We start from the raw sequence: 16,563 nt of genomic DNA on the forward strand, positions 1-16,563 counted from the left end.
GCTACCTAGTAATGAATATGACTGAAAGTACACAGATTGTTTCCTCAGACCCAAGTTTGTAAGTTTGTGAACTCACAGATGTGCATGAGGAAGGGCAAGGGACGGCATTTCTTGAGAAATGGACATCATCTGCAAAGAAATGAATAGTGGGGGCCCTGCCTGTCTTCTCTCTGCCCCACACGCCCAAGCGGAGCTCCGCACTTTGTCCCGTTTTCTTCCCAAGAAGCCAAAGGAGACCAAAGATTCAGAGGAGCGGCAAACTCGTGGGGATGTGGCAGGTTCCTCTGACATCCATTTTCCTCGGTAACTCCTTCCCTCCTGCGTGCTAACAAGGCAGCGTGAAAAACAGGACCGCTACCGACAGGGCAGCCAAAAACACCTCAAATTATTCCAGTTTGGTTAAGTGTAACCGAAAAAATGAAAAAAAAAATAATAAAAGAAACCACTAAGTCATGATGGGAATTAAAAAAAAAGGCACCACGCGGAAATGCCACCGAGGGAGGCCAGCAGACCGCGGCGGGCTGGCGGGGGGCTCCCGTCAGGCGCTGCCTCCCCTCAGCACGTCGGTGACAGGGACAGGGGCACCCCCCGGGGTCCCCCCGTCAGCCGCCCCCCTCTCGGGGCCGGGACCCCCTCAGCACCCGCCCGCCCCCCTCCGTCCCCCGGCGCCTGCGCGGCGGGGCCGGGGCGGGCTCTCGGCGGCGGCGCCCCCCCCCCCCCCCGCCCCCCCAACGGTCGCCTCGCCCCCCCCGCGGTGCCACCGGGCGGCCGTTGGCCGGGCGCGTGCCCGCGCGGGCGGGCGGGCGAGCGGGCGCGCGCGCTCCGGCGGGTGCGTGCGCGCGCGCGCGGTCCGGCGGGTGCGTGCGGGCCGCCTCCCCGCAGCGAGGCGCCGCTCTGGCCGGCGGCCGGGCGGAGGGGGCCCGTCGGGTCCGCGCGGGGGCATGGAGAGCCTGCTGGAGAACCCGGTGCGCGCCGTGCTGTACCTGAAGGAGCTCACCGCCATCGTGCAGAACCAGCAGAGCCTCATCCACACCCAGCGGCAGCGCATCGACGAGCTGGAGCGGCGGCTGGACGAGCTGAGCACCGAGAACCGCAGCCTGCGCGGCCAGCAGCCGGCCCCCGGCGAGCCCCCCGCCGCCACCGCGCCCCCCCCGGGACCGCCGCCCGAGCACCCCCCGGGGCCGCCGCCGCCTTCGCCGCCTTCCCCGCCGCCTCCGCCGGGCCGGCCCGAGCCGCTCCAGCACCACCAACAGCTCCCGGCTCCGCCGCAGCTGCAGCAGCCCGCGGGGAAACCGGCGGCGGGGGGCGGCCCCGGGGGCGGCCGGGCGGCCGGGCACCAGCACCCCCCCGCGCAGCCCCCCGCGGAGAAGGAGGGCAGGGAGAAGGGGTGCTGCAGCGCCCTGCTCCACCACAAGACCCCGCCGGCCATCGGGAAGGGCATCCTGAGCAGGAGACCGGAGTGAGTGGGGGGCCCGGGGGCGAGGGGGAGCGGGGCTGTGGCCCCCCGCAGCGTGTGGGTGGGTGGGCGGGCGGGGGATCCCCGCTCCTCCCCTCCGTGCGCCCCTTCCCCGGGAGGGCAGGCAGAGTGCGAGGAGCAGAGCAGCCAGGATGCTCCTGCCTCCCATCCTGCCTCCCCGCTGACCGCTTTTCTTTCAGGGGTAGGTGTCCGTGGCCCGCCTGAGCCCACCCGGGCTGCCCGCTCGCACAGCATCGTGCCCTCATCGCCTGACATAAATACATAAGTCTTGGAGCAAACACGAGCACGGTGTAGCCCAGGCAGGGGGAAGCCTTCCTTCTGCTTGCCTGAAGTCACCGGCATCCGTCAAAAAGCCCATCGACCCTGGAAGGAAAATCCCAGCTCCCAGGAAGGAGCGGGGATTTTCCTGCCCTCCCTGATGTAAGGGGCGAGGGGACGCGTTACGTTGCGCATGATGCATGTGGGTTCGCAGAGATACAGATGCTGTACATATGTTTGACATTTACGATGCGTATCGCACGCGCGTGTGGGTTGCCTTTTTTTTTGGTGAGTGGCACCTGATACCGATCCAGCGCTTCAAAAGGACCAAGTATTTTTTTGCTGGTCTTTCCCCTTCAGTGAAGAAAGCATGACTACTAGTGCTGAATACTGTCATAACGGTCTGTGTGCATGCATGTATAGTAAACAAGGATGAGCATTCCTGCACTGTAGCTGGTGGAAGAGGCTACTACTGAGGAGTCGCATTTGCTCGGATTGTGTGTCCCGTATATGCCGTCAGTTCGCCAGCTGGTAATAACAACTGCACTCGGCATTGTGCTGGCCTTGGTTTAGGCACTTTGAAAGCAGGGGAATGTTTTCTGCTTGAAGCCGGTTAGTGAACTTAGGAAGGGAAGGTGCTTAGTTTCTGATGTGGCTTCTTTCACGTGAGGAAGAAGCTAATGTAAGTAGTACAACTAGAGCTGCTTTTCCTTTCTGGAATGAGCCCTATTGTTTTGCTTATAGTAATGCCAACATAAAGTACGCAGGACAATGTATAGCCCTAAACATCTTCCTTATCTCTTTTGACACTTTAAAAAAAACAAGGGCCCCTTCTCTGTCATGTTGGCTTTGAGCACAGAAGCATAGCTATGATATGGAGCTTTAATTTCAGACGGTGTAAGCAGAATTACACCGCTTCACAACAGCAATCTATCACATGATTCTGTGAAAATCAGTAGAGAAATTACTATTGAAAGAAATACTATTAAAGGATTACGTACAGTCAAGGCATGCTTGAATCCCAAAAGACAGGTCCATACTCCTAAAATACTCCACTGTAATGATTCAGTTTTGCGATCACACCTTAAAGGAAGCAAGTGTATTAAAATACTCAGAGTATTGATACAGGTAGTAAGCATTTGCAGGATCTGGCCCTTATTCATCATGCAGTGGATGAAGTTTTAAAAAGACGTGGGGCCAGATCCTGAGCTCATGCTGCTGTAAATCCGGAATGGCTTAGTTGAAGTCACTCAGTTGAAAACAGTGAGAAATCCGTATAAAAATGCATAATCAACCTCATTGTTTTTGAAATAGTGAACCCCTGCAGTGAGGGCTCTGTTAGAAATGTCGTATTAGCAAGGGCTTTCCTTTCTTCCGAACAGAGTTTCTAACATATGTCATTACACAGATTGAAGAATCAATTTCTGTGCATGTCTAAATGTCTCTTCCTTATCCGAGCTTTTTTGTCGTGGGGTTTGGTTGGGACAAGAATCGTGGATCTGTTCTACGTATCAAAAGGCACAAAGAGAAGTGCTTTAAGAACACAGCTGATCACTGACATATCGTACCACAATCTATAAATAACAGATAGATAGATAGATGGATGTAGCCTTTTTGTGGAAAGTCAGGGCTGCTGCTGGGGATAACATAGCAATCCCTGCAGCGCTCTTCACTCACGAAGATTGAAATAGTCTGCTTCTGTTTACTTCTATAGCATAGGCAAACCAAAGTCTTTGTATAGAAAGGGAAATAGGAAAGATGCAAAACAGTCTACAGTTCTCACTCCTGCAGGTTCCTTTTTTTCCCCTTGATTGTGTACACCGGGTTTCATCCTCTCTCATCTCTGACTGTTAGAAGGAAATCAAAGGGACTGCAAAGCCTAACTTAAAGGCAACGCGAATGTGGAGGATCTTTCACCACCTTTTTGACAGCATGCCCAGTATCCCTTATGATCCAGCTGGCTAACCTGAGAGTTGTATTTTGGCTTTTGCGTGACAGCAGGGGACATGTACTTCAATACCTACACAGATTAGGTGTCTGCGCTTCCTTCCTTCCTACACAAATCTGAATGTGTTTTTCCCTGTAGTGTAAACCCTGAAATTCAATGTCCTCTGTTTTTTTCCCCTTAGCCAAGAGTGTAAGAACTGGCTGCTCACTACAGAAAATGGCCACTCTAAACAGAACAGAAATGATATTTTAGCACGACAAGATGCAGTGGCTGAAATCAAGGGCTAAAGCAGCGCCCAGGCAGTGCCCGGCAATCACAACCCGGTGATGGGATTTCCTCTGCCTCTCACAAAAACAGGAGGTTCTGGGCAGCATGTTTAAATGTACTGGTGGTGCCTCGTCTTACCTCAGACACAGCCCAGGGATTTTGCTCGATTTGATCTAGGATTGAGGTTTTTTGCAGCCCAGCTCACCTCAAGCCCTGGATAGAAGTCAAGAGCTGAGCTTTTGGACACATGTGACTATTCATGTCAAGTAGGGCAGTCTTCTGCAAGGGGCTTGGAAGAAAAAAACAACAGAATCATCTCTTCTTTTTAAGGGAAGTTCAGTCTTACTTTCGTTGTTAGCTCTCTTTAAAACTAATACAATTTTTGTTGTTGCTGTGTTTGCGTTTTTTTTCTTTTTAATAAGAAAATTACATTTTTAAAGAGAATAAAAACACAATCCCTCCTCTAGAAGGGAAGAATTCCTGAGTTTTTGCAGAGGCACACTAATTGTTGCCGCATGTTGCCTGAGAAAAGGTAGCACTGAGCTTACCTATGAAAGGGGAGACAGGGAGAAAGATTTTTGCAGAGATTCTGAGCAAGGATTAGGCTGATTATTATTCTATGGCATCTGTCTCTTTCTACCTTAGGAATCTATTGCATAAGCACCTCACAGCTTTAAAAACAAAAAAATAAGGTCATTCGTCATGGAATGTTTTGCTTCAAAAATACAGGTTGCTAAATTAGCATGGCTTAGATCACCCTTACTAGGCAGCCTCTTGTCTTAAGGGACCACCCGAAAGTATCATCAAATGGCGTGAGTATAAATTTTCCTCCCCATCTTTATCAGAAAACTACCTTCTTTTCCAGTCCTCAGTACCCTTCATTGAGTATCAGAGAAATGCCACAGGGTTGAATTTAGCACATTAAGTCTAAATGGCCTGAATCTTGCAGTCTTTTTTCAGTGGAACTCTCTCAGTGAAGCTCTGCCTATGGAAGGACTTCAGATTTTGAGCCCGTGCGTTTTCTGGAAAACTCACTTTGGGTAATACAATTAAATAATAGTTAACATTCAGTTGCTGTTTCTTCCATCGAAAGGTGTATATGCGATTTATGAACATTCAGTGTAGCATTCAAGTCTTCTTTTAATCATGACACCAACACTGAGAGCAGGTGTAGAAACAGTATTTGTCTGGCACGACTTATAGAAGCTAAGTAGCTCCTTTAAATTATTAGTCTCTGTTTGCTCTGCAAGATCGTCTCATCATGCAAAACAAACTCTTAAGACTCTTGGAAGAAATTTTCTAAAATCACGTTTTCCCAGAGGTCTTAGAGCTCATTTGTATTTGCATTAAGCTGAAACCTATTCTATTTTATTTTGTATTGGTTTAGGACAGTATTTTTTATCTTATTAAAGAGGCGTGTTTTAAAAGATATTGTTAGAGGCACCTAGTCGGTGCTGTGGTCTGAGGCTGTTTGCTGTATTTTTGTTTAATTTCAAAAGCTCAATTATGTAACTTTGAAATGAAGATATTGCATATGCAGAGGTGTTGTTTTCCATAATTTTTCTTTTTAACTATGCATTAATGTTCTATTCTATGGATTATCTCCAGGGTAAAGGCATTAGACAAAATCCCACAGATTTCAATGGGTACTAACAATAACTGTAAATATTACGGCTTACTATTAACATATTTTGCTATATTTGCGCATTGCACCAGCACACACAAAGAAAAAAAAAAGGAAAAAAAAAGAAAAAAGGGAAAAAAAAAGGCCAGAGCAACTCTGAATTGCCCGTGTACCCCAGATACCCATTCCATTCACTTTGGGTGCACAAGGAGTGCTACATATGCCCTCTGCTTTCATTCTTTTGGATTCAGATTTCCCCCAGCCTACTTCAGAGTCTAACTCCCTTGAGCTTTCACACACCAGAAATAGTTGCATTGGGGCTGCCCTGGGTTCTGAAAATCCCTGCTAGCAATGCACAGTTTCAGCATCAAAAGTTATTTGGAGTAGAGCGCTGTAAGCTGGTTTCAAATGACAGGAGTTTGCATTGGCATAGCTGCATGGATGCCAAAGCCCTGCTTAGACGAGACTGAAATAAAGATTACAATGAGAACAGAAAAGAAAGTAGAGTCTCTATGAATGTGTCCCATTTTAAGATATATCTGTACTGGTTCCATTCACATGGTAATCAGCCTAAGACATTCTTTAAGATACGAACACACCTGCGTCATATCTGCATCAGGGCCTATAAAGTCCCAGGCAAAGGAATATGGAATTAATGATTCATAACAATATTATAAGAAATCAGATGAGGCAAGAGAAGGAAAAAGTCTCAGCTTAGGAGGAGTTCAGGATGAAATTCTAGGTATAAAATGGCGTAGTAAAGATGGCATGAGGAATTCCCCCCACGGGGACAGAACTGCAATATGATGCTATATAATGTCCCAGCCAGAGAAACACACTATCAAGGCCTAAAAATGCTGCTGTGGGAAGTCTTACTGGCTGGCTGGCAGCCTCGGGAAGGAGTCTGTGTGCAGTACTAACTGTTGTGTTTGGGACAGATACTGCTGAGTTTGGCGTCCCGAGCCCAGCTAGAGCAGTCTAACAAAGACTCACACTAACCTTAACAACAATAAGCCAGGGCTCAAAGCAACAGCAAAAAAGGTGAAATGTTTAATGCTTAAATGCAGGGATGCATACGCATTGTTTTGTTTTTCTCGTGAGATGGAGATATTTTTATGTCACTCAGCTATACGCTCTGTTGCAGCCAGGATGCTCTTCTCTGGTGGCAAGGGTACCTTTCTTGCACATGCTTTGTGTCGGCCCGCTTGGTGTCACTTCGGAGGTTAAGGCTCACGAGGGGACTTCAGGAGCAATGGGCTTGCATGGCAGCACTGTTAGCAATCAAAAGAATTCATGCATAGCTGTTTGAAAATTGTATAAATGGAAAAATACCCCAGATGAATAGGTATTAAAGACACCTTTGAGAATTTCTGCCAGGTGACTCTTGGGCCAGCTGTCCCTTTCTTTGCAACACATGGAGCATGGAAGGACACCCATCGTTCTGAGATTGCAACAAGTGACTGATACTCCCTGTCCTTCGCAAAAAGATGTGCACACGGGAATATACGGTTTGGGCATGGTACATACAGCTTATGCATGCAGCAAGTGGCTACTTATAGGAGGCATAGACTGTACACATTTTCACCTACACCCTACATGAAATTATTTGCACTTTTATTCAGAGTAAGCCAGAGAAATCTAGCCTTGGGATGCTTTTCTAGTCCTTGGAAGATGCCAGACCGGAGCTTGGTAGCGGGCAGTTTGGTCTTTGATTAATTTCGGCATCTCTCTGCTCATTCAAAGGAAGTGTTTACCTGATAAAACAAAAAATATTTCTGCAATATACCTATAAGTACCTATAGACAAATGGATGTGTTAGATTGTAGTGATGCCTATCTTACATTTACTTTTTTTTTTCCTTCTGCATTGTAATCCAAGTAGAAACAGTGAAAAAGAGCTACTGTCTCTATCTTAATCTTTCTGTACCTAGGGTTTATAGACCCTCTGCTTTTGCTGTTATTTTCCCTATAATAGCCTTGGTGCTTTTTTCCCCTTTCTTTTAGTTCAATGATGTGTTTTTTTCCGTTATTTTTTTCCCTTTTTTTCCACCTTCATTCTCTGGTATGAAACCTTTTGTTGTTTCTCCCTTAGGAAAACATTATAGAAAGGCAGAAATATTCCTCTGTATAACGGATGGAAAATATTTCATTTGACATAAATTACCTGTAGCCTGTAATCATGGCTTGGTCCACATTCCATGGAACCATGTAAGAACAAATGAGCAAACGAGAAAATAGTCATTTATGGAGACAGAGCCTGAAATGTGACCTTTTTTCCTTTCCTTTCATACCTTTAAAATATATGGTATATTTTAATGTGCTTGTGCTATCTAAATTTTTCCCCCAAAGAGTAGTATCTTGAAACAAATTAATAATATTCTTATACTCATCTATTCTGGAATTTGTCATTTCATTTATCTAAGCCCTAGGTGAGAAAATGAGAGTTGGATTTGTTTTGAGCAATGGCTCTGTTTAAGAGGCAGAAAGATCTTAGAGTAGTGGACTAACAGTCTTAAGATCAAAGTTCAATCCCTCCTAAATGTATTTTTAACAGTCTTCTGATGCTGGACAGTCCCTTTCATCTCTGTATTTTTTAAGATCTGTAGCAAAGCAATTGGGGATATATTGTTACAGATAAGAGTGGGCAGACAGATCAGGAACAATCCTTTTTATAAATTTCAGCATAGGAAGGAGTATGAATCTCCTGTCATTACTTGCAATGTGTACTGCAGAGCAATATGTGTATTTGCACATACGAGAGAGAATGTATTTGCATGAGCGTTTGCCTACCGTAAATGTCTAAGAGCAAAGTTGAAACAGCACCTAGCTTCTGTGCCTTTTACATACAGAAAAGCAAACTGTCAGCGGGAGGAAATCAGTGTATCTTTACTGACGTCAATACAGCCATGGCAATTTACATCACCTGAGGATGTGTACTAGATTTTGTGCATCTGTCCTCACACACAAATACATATGCATCCACTAGTGTAAATGAGTGTTGACAATAGCAATAGATAGCAGCTGATCACAGAGATAACACTGAACAATGAGAAAGCCATTAAACAGCGTTCTGATCCTTCATCTAGTAGGTTTGTAATATTTTCCTATGGTATTTTAATTTAAGTTAAGCGTTTTGCCGCTGCAGGCTTATAAATATGTATTTGTTCTGTTTTATAATGTTCTTTTCCTGTGCTCTACCTTTTGTATACACTCACAGGCTGCTTCTCACACAGGTATTATTTTTATTGCCTTTGCTGAGATTATGTCCATTGATCAGCTGTTATTTTCATGTGCTCTGAAGTTATAACTTTCTGACAGGGATAGAAGGGAATCAATATTTTCCATGATTAGTCACGTCTGAGAAAGGGTATTTTGGGGAAATTGAGCTGATTTTGAATAAGAAAGAAAAAGTGACAAACCTTATCCTTCCTGCCCTCTTCTAGGTGAAAACAAGGGGGTCTGTGAGCTGCAGAGCTAACGAAGCTTGGCTTCCAAAAGATTTGTGTCATGGTGACGTTTTCTAATGCCTGACAAGATGTGAGTTCTGATCTATGCTTCTCCTGGTGCTGAGGCTTTTATAACATCTCTCTCCAACATGGAGACTTCAATGTGAAATGAGTTCAGCTCGCTCTGAAGGCTTTCCCTCAGTGGAGAACCTACAAAGTTCTCTCTGTTCCACACCACCAGCTATTTTCATGGAATTTGTAAGAGGTTAATCTCTCAGAGACCACTATTACTCACTCAAACTTGGCTTAGTTACAAAGTAGGAACCAACATAGAGGCGCATATGCACGTGCACACACAGAAAGACAAAGACACATGATTAGAAGGAAAAAAGAAAAGAATATATGGTCACAGAAAACCTATTTTGCTTAGGAATCCAGGCAAAAAAAGACCCTAGATATTTTTTAAATTAGCTCTCCAGTACCTCAAAGTGGCTGAGCAGTCCACTCCAAATTTGTGACATTTTCATGGAGCTAGTGTTCTGTGTGCCTTTTAAAAGTCTTGGAAGATTAAAATTACAAAGAATTGGGAAATTACTGTAGGAATCCAGTGGGCACTAGGTTGAGGTTTACCATTGTCAAATTAGTCCTCCCTGTTACTCCTCCAGGCTTCACATATGAAGTTGGTGGATCATCTTAATGCACCGGCCTGGATTTGCATGGTCATGGGCTGCTGCTGACACAATTAGTACTAAAGAGGTTGATTTATATTTGCACTAAAACATCTCTGTCATTTTCAAGACTAGTAGAAAATTGACACACAGAATGTTATGGATCTTAAGGAGGCTTGGGGTTCTCTGTGCTTTGGATGTTTTTCTCAATTTCTGACCATTCTATTAAAATTCAGGACCTTGCTGTCGATCTGTTTGTCTCTCTCATGTCGAATTCCAGGCAGTCCTCCAAAGCGGTTCACACTATTCTGCTCCAGTGAGAGAGTTGTTCTGACAGTACCTCCTTCAGCCTCAGCATCCAGCATCTTCTTGCTGCTGTGCCTGCGTGGGCACCGCCTCTGTGGAACGTTCTTGGATCTGCCTCCTGGAGAGGTGTGGTTTTGGCACTGAGATCCTTAGTGGACTCTATACGTGATGACATTTTGCAAAAGAGAGGTACCTCTCCAGATCTGTGGAGATTATTACCTTTCTTTCTACTTCATTTATGGAACCAAGCTCAAACCTTTCTTTCCTTTCTTTTACCCCTCTGTGAGAAATACTGTTTCTGTCTCTATTGGGCTGCTCCAGGAAAAGTTTCATCTCTTCAGTCAGTTCAGCATCCTCACAAATGCCCTTGTCTTTCATTTGCTGGTTTTTAATTTGCAAATCCATTCCCAGTAGGACACCAGTAAATTGCCTGTGTCTGCCTAGGTGCTCACATGGCCCCCTTCACCATAGTAACTGAGTATCTGGATTTGTCCTGAGGCCCCATGCTGATATCCATGCACACTGGACCACTAACCTTCATCTGAACTTGCAAAGAATCTGAGGAATCGCTCTTTTCTCTGAGAATTCCTTGGTTCTCATGCCAAAGACCTCTCTACAAGCAGTTTTCTTCAATAATGTTTTGAGCCAATAAACCTATATCAAGTCAAACTCCTAATATAGATAGACCAAATGGCTCTGATCAGTAATTTGCACTGTTTTCAAATCCAGGTAAGTCTAAGAGACAGATTCACTTAGCAATTAAATGCAACTAAGTGGCTGAACTCACTTAACATATTTGAAGGGATGTGAGATAACACTCATACTTATCATCTACATTAACAGTTCTACTTGAACTGACTTCCGTCCCACCACTGGAGCTAGTTCATTTGAGTTAGCTGTTAGCCTATCACATTCTGTGCATGCTTGCCATGCCACTCATTTGGGATGGCACAGCCAACTGCTATAATGTTTCCCCCAAGAATTCTTTATTACTCATTTGGGAAAATACTGATCTCCATGTTAGCTGCAGCAACATCCACTGCTGGTCCCTTGTTTCTGCCAAGAAAGGAGTGTTTGTCAAGCTGAATACATAAATATTTGACTTAGTAGACACGCTCTGGTTGGAACTATGATATCACCTCTGTCACCTCATTTACCATGGCTCTTATGCTGACAAGAAGACAGGGAATACCAGATTGTGTCCTTGATGGATGAAAAGCATTGGCAAACTCCCCCCCCCAAAAAAATAAAAAACACAAAAAACAACCCACATTATCAGACATTTAAAGGTCTTTTCCCTCCCGAATACGGAGGAAAGAATCTGCTCCTTTTTTAAGGAAGGAATCAGACTTATGCTGAACTCTAGTTGCTTTCAGCAAGTTATTTTACTGGTCAGCAGAAGAGAAGAAATATTAGTAACGGGAAGAGTGGAAGAAGAGGATGAGAGGCATCTACTGTGTGTCTCTACTCTCTGCTAAGGGCAACCTTCAGGCGGGTTTTAAGTCTGTATTAACCTGCTCTTCAAATCCCAATCCTGAAAGCATGGCTGTGGCATTGCCTCAGGACTGCGTCCCAGGGGTGTGAGCATCTGCATGCTCTCCAAAGCCTGCGCAGCAGTCACAGAATAGGTATACCATGCTTCTGGGTTCTGCAGAGGTTGTCTGTGCACGGAGATACAAGCCAGCAGAGGAGTGGACAACAATGCAGAGGAGTTAAAAGGGTAAGGAGAAACAGGAAACTAGATTGCAGGAGTACCAGGAGCCTCAGTAACCTTACCCTGCAGGGGCTGTGAAGTGCTTGAATGCCTGGTTCTTTTATGTGTGTGACTGTAATGATACTTTAATGTAGCTGGGGGGAGGGAAGGAATGACAGGGGTTTATGTTCTATTTTTATGAGGCTTCCTACTCAGGAGAAATTATTAATAAACAGCACACACTGAACATTACTCTTAACAGATACTGACTGCTTGAAGCTACCTTTCCAGTCTGCAAGTCCTGTGCTCAAGGAAGGAGCATGCTACTGTATGCCCCGAGTATATGTGGCTAGCTCTCATCACTGGGGGATATGAATTTTTCGGATCTCATGAAGAAATTTACCAGGCATTTTGACCAAGCAGTTTAGCCTGATCACTGTGTGGGAGATCTCCAAGAGGTATCCGGAGTGCTAGGAGAAGACAGTGGAATAGGCTGGAGAGAGCATCCCTTTCAGGATGCCCCCACCTGACATTAGCACCTGCTTTTCCGACTAGGTGTTGGGGACCATAGCCACCTTCAACCTTTCACAGGATGTGCACACAGAGAACAAGGGCATTATCCCTGTCCACATGCTGGTGAAAATCTGTCAGTGTGTTCCTCTCACTATTATGTCTAACTGACAGCAGGGCCCATTCTTAATTGTCTTCCTCTTCTGAAGTTGTTGTCTCTTTTGTGACATGGGTTTGAAATGCTAGCAAATCCTCACTGAGCAGTTCACATTCCAGTACCTCAAGCACAAATGATAATATGACTTACAAAACACTAAGGAATCAGGGCCATTCTTCTGCTGCCTTTTTTTTCTTTTTTTTTCTTTTTTACAAGGCTTCATTGCAAGCTGCTATGGCCAACTCTCGTATCTAACACCAGAAACAGCTGCATTTCAGAGATGAGCACATTTACACAGTAATGTTACATTTTCTAAATTGCTTAGGGAAGTAGTGCACTTATTGGCAGGTGGGATATTGCCAGTGTATGAGTGTATGTCCCTACCAATATCTAAAGGTGCAGCAAGTAGAAAGTATGTAAGCTTTTCCTCTAGTACATCTCTCCCCGTGACAAGGTCTTGCTGCAGGATGGATAATAGAAAGACCATGCAAGAATAACTAATAATAATACCACTGACTCTTCCGCATCACTCTTTATCAGTAGACCCTTCAGTGCTTACAAAGGCAGTCCTCATTTTACAGAAGGGGATGAAGAGATGGAAAATGTTTTGCTTGAGTTCACCCAGCTATCCAAAGCTGAGAGTAAAACCTGTGTCCCAGGGCTCTGATCTGTCAAGTAGGCTGTAGTGCCTTGAAAGAAGGAGACAAACAGGACGAGAAGTGCTAAATGTTATGAGGTCACTTCTGTGGCATAAATAACACTGCCCTAAATGCTGAAATCTGATTCACTCTCTGGACAGCTTGATATCAGGAAGAGTTTTGCCCAAATAACAGTCTAGAGCTTGGCCAAAAATCCCTAACAGCCACTTGTGATTGTTGTCATATATATATATGTATTAGAAAGAATGAGCAGTGGGGGCTGGAGGTAAAGTTGAGTCTTGAACGTGAGCAATTAAGACACATGGTTTCAGGTTGACAGGGCTGTGAATGTGTATTACGTGAAAGTCCAGCAAGGTTTACAAGGGCAGTTAGTCCAGAAAGAAAGTGTGTCTGAGTCAAAAGGTGATGTCTAAGTTGCTGGAGTGTGTTTTGCTTCTTGCAGCAATCAATTACAGGTTGCAGAGAATGATGTGGGGAGGGGGTAGAGATACAAGGGTAGTTTGAGAGCCTACAATCTCTGCTGTTTCAGTCTGGTTAATGGGAGACAGCTCAGTAAGCTCGCAGAAGACACCAAAAATCATTCCTCTCGTGGGAGCAAAAGGAAAAGCCTCCCACAGAGGTAGGCACTGCATGTGAGCTAGGGAAGCGGAAAGTAATTATCACAGCTGTGCATGTGAATAAGTTGACAGAGTGCCTTCTCCAAAAACCACTGCCTAGCAAGGTACAGTTCCTTCTTTCCACAGCTATATTTTCCCTCCCCGTCTGCCGTTAAATACAGAGCCATTCTGGGGTCTGTTGCCTTTGTCCCCTCCTCCCCTGACACAATCAGCAGTCTGTGCAAACAGCTAGTCCTGCAGACAGATTCAAAGTCTTGCTTGGTCAGATTCTTTCTGCCTCATCCAAGGAGAACTCTTGCATGACTGATATGTGTAGTTTAATGGATGCTGGGCTGAGGGTTCTTCTCGTTTCCAGTAATAAAAAGAGCACTTGCCCTTCTCCCATCACTCTGGTTTGTGGTACAGTGCTTGATGGTAAAAAAGTTCCATTAGCTCAGTCTGATTTTCTCTTACTGTCCCTTTGTACAGGGACTTGTCTTATAAGATGGCGTTTTGGCAGGCCTTTGTTTTCAGTAAGTATTGGGGCAGACTCCACCACTTTATAAACCTGAAGGGTGCTCTTTGGCACGCTGTCATGCATGTATGAAAGGGGGACACATTTGGGGAATTTTTCTGCAGCTTGAATCCATTTCCCACAGTCAGGGGATGTATTTGGTATAGACCTAGCCTGCATTTGGGAATGAAAAGAGATGACGAGAGAGATCTGGAACAAGGGCAGGAATACCTTAAGGATACAAATGTGCTTTGGATTTTTCTGGAGTTCCTTTCTCTTACTAGCAAGGAGTTACTTATGGTGGTTGCTTTTTCCTCTCAGCTTGCATTGTAGGAGAATAACGATTTCCTCCACTTGAAAGGACTCTGCATCTGAGAATCAGGACATCACTCTCTTTCCTTTATCTTCCAGCTCTATTTGTTATTTCTCCATTCCGATTTTATTTGCTGCTGTTTTGAATTCCTTGGGGTGAACACTAGCAGGAGGCACAATTAGTAACTGTCCCTTGGGATGCAGGATGATTGGAGATATCTCAAAAAAAGAAAAAAGCTAAAATATGACCAACTCATGACATTTCTCAATTATTACTCCTTTTATTAACATTAGGAAGAAAAGTTAGGACCTGTTTGGCTTCTGATAGCAACAGCAGCATTTGAAATGATACCAGAAAGAATGAAACTTGCCCTCAGGAAGAGAATATGAACCCCCTCTCACAACTTCAAGTCTCCTTCCAGACAGTACCTCTTTTTCATCCTTACTTGCCTGGCCCCTGCTCCTCTTTCTCCTAGCAGGAACATTATAGCAGGGGATGCTCTTATTTAAACTGAAACAGTGCATTTTGTCTGCTGCCACTACCCTCTGCTGGGCAGGGAAAGCTTCGAAGGCAAGAAGTTCATGAAGTAGGTGTCATGCCTGGAGGCTACCTTGACTTTGCTCATTGAAGTGAGCTTAGTGACTTGTGTCAACCCTTGTAGTGTAGGTATTTCCCCAACTGGAAAACTCAAGTTTGATCAGCAGAGTTGCTGCACAAGTCCAGAACTTCATTTACAAGGTAGGAGTTGCTGGTCTGAATTGAGGTGAATGTGAGAGGTCTGCAGTTTGAGGAGGAGATGCAGAGAACTGGCAGCAGTGATACTGCAGGACTCAAAGAAAAATGTTGCACCAAGGCCTAGTAGATGCTGCATGACTAGCAACATTGGTGAGAGTGCTTGAAGGAGCAAGACTTGAATAACACGGGAAAGGCTAAGACTGGATTCTAATGCACCAGCAGAGCTGTATGCACAATCCAAACTGGAATATCATGGGATAACAGAGGAATATCAGAGATAACAGAGCTTTCTATGTCAGCAGCAGAGCTATGTGGATGGATAGGTGTGGACTAGCAGGATCCAGTTGTGCTGGCAGTCACTGACCCCTCCCTTTCTCTCTTCCTTTGTAAGGTTCTACCTCTCAGGGAACTCCTTTTCACTGAATGGTTCAAGCTGGTCTTTGTCTTTTCAGCCTTGTGATTTCCACTAGTACCAAGACAGAAATTGCCTCATTTGCTAATAGGTATTCTAGTTAATAATAGCAGGTCCTTCCACTGAGGATATTTCTGGCCAGTTTTGGAGGATGGGAATGCTGTTCCAATGGCACAATGCTGGTGCACAAGTGGGAATGCTTACACCCTTTTGTGTAACTTGTGTTGACACACGATCTATTCACCAGAGAGCTTCTGATGTCCCATGTTGCTCGCCGAATCGTAACTGAGATGGTAGAAAGAGTGTAGCAATTCCACAGTCAGCTGAAAATCTCCTGTGTAGAAAAACACACTGAATTTCCTTGACACAGGTTTTCTGCATATGAATTCATTGGCTGTTTGGGGATTTGACTATAAAGAATCCAAACAGATTTTCTCAATCAGGCTTTTGATGTTGTTAATTATTAATTACATAAGAATAGGTTTTCAAGAAAAGACAGATCAAGCCATCTCCCAAGCAGCATTCAGAACAGATTTTCTACAGAATTAACTATAGATCTAAAAAAGAAAATTACTCCCATACTTGGTCTGTTCCCATTGTCTCCTACACAGTGCATAATACTGGTTCTGTTTACTTTGACGTAAATTGAGAGTAACCCTTCAACGCGACGAAAGCAGCCCAGTGGAAGCCCATGCCATGAACAGACGTAAGTGAGGAGGGAGCAGAGGCCCTTGGAGTTCTACAGGGGCCACAAGCAACAGATGCAGATTTAATTAAACTTTTAGTAGCTGGATTGAACAGTCAAGAGGGAAGACTATTTCAGCCTTGGTAGAAATACAGGCTGCATTGCTAACTAAAAAATATCTTGAATAAGCAAACAAGAAAGAAGGGTTGCACTCTAGTCAACAATGCCTGTAGTCAGTAAGAGAACAATTCACTGTGGTAATGGATGTGGCATGGGTCCCAGTGCCACAGCAGCTG

General features: G+C 44.9%; 1 protein-coding gene across 1 annotated transcript in view; it reads left to right on the top strand.

Moving 5' to 3' along the window:
- Nucleotides 1-941: 941 nt before the first annotated feature.
- IQSEC3 (IQ motif and Sec7 domain ArfGEF 3) overlaps nt 942-16,563 on the top strand; it is a 97,207-nt gene continuing 81,585 nt past the window's right edge. Inside the window, exon 1 of the mRNA XM_035550876.1 lies at nt 942-1,459. Within this exon, the coding sequence (XP_035406769.1) occupies nt 942-1,459 (518 nt within the window). The remainder of the gene's footprint in view (nt 1,460-16,563) is intronic.

The sequence above is a fragment of the Cygnus atratus genome, chromosome 1, assembly GCF_013377495.2.
Source record: "Cygnus atratus isolate AKBS03 ecotype Queensland, Australia chromosome 1, CAtr_DNAZoo_HiC_assembly, whole genome shotgun sequence".
In the NCBI taxonomy this organism is placed as follows: Eukaryota; Metazoa; Chordata; class Aves; order Anseriformes; family Anatidae; genus Cygnus; species Cygnus atratus.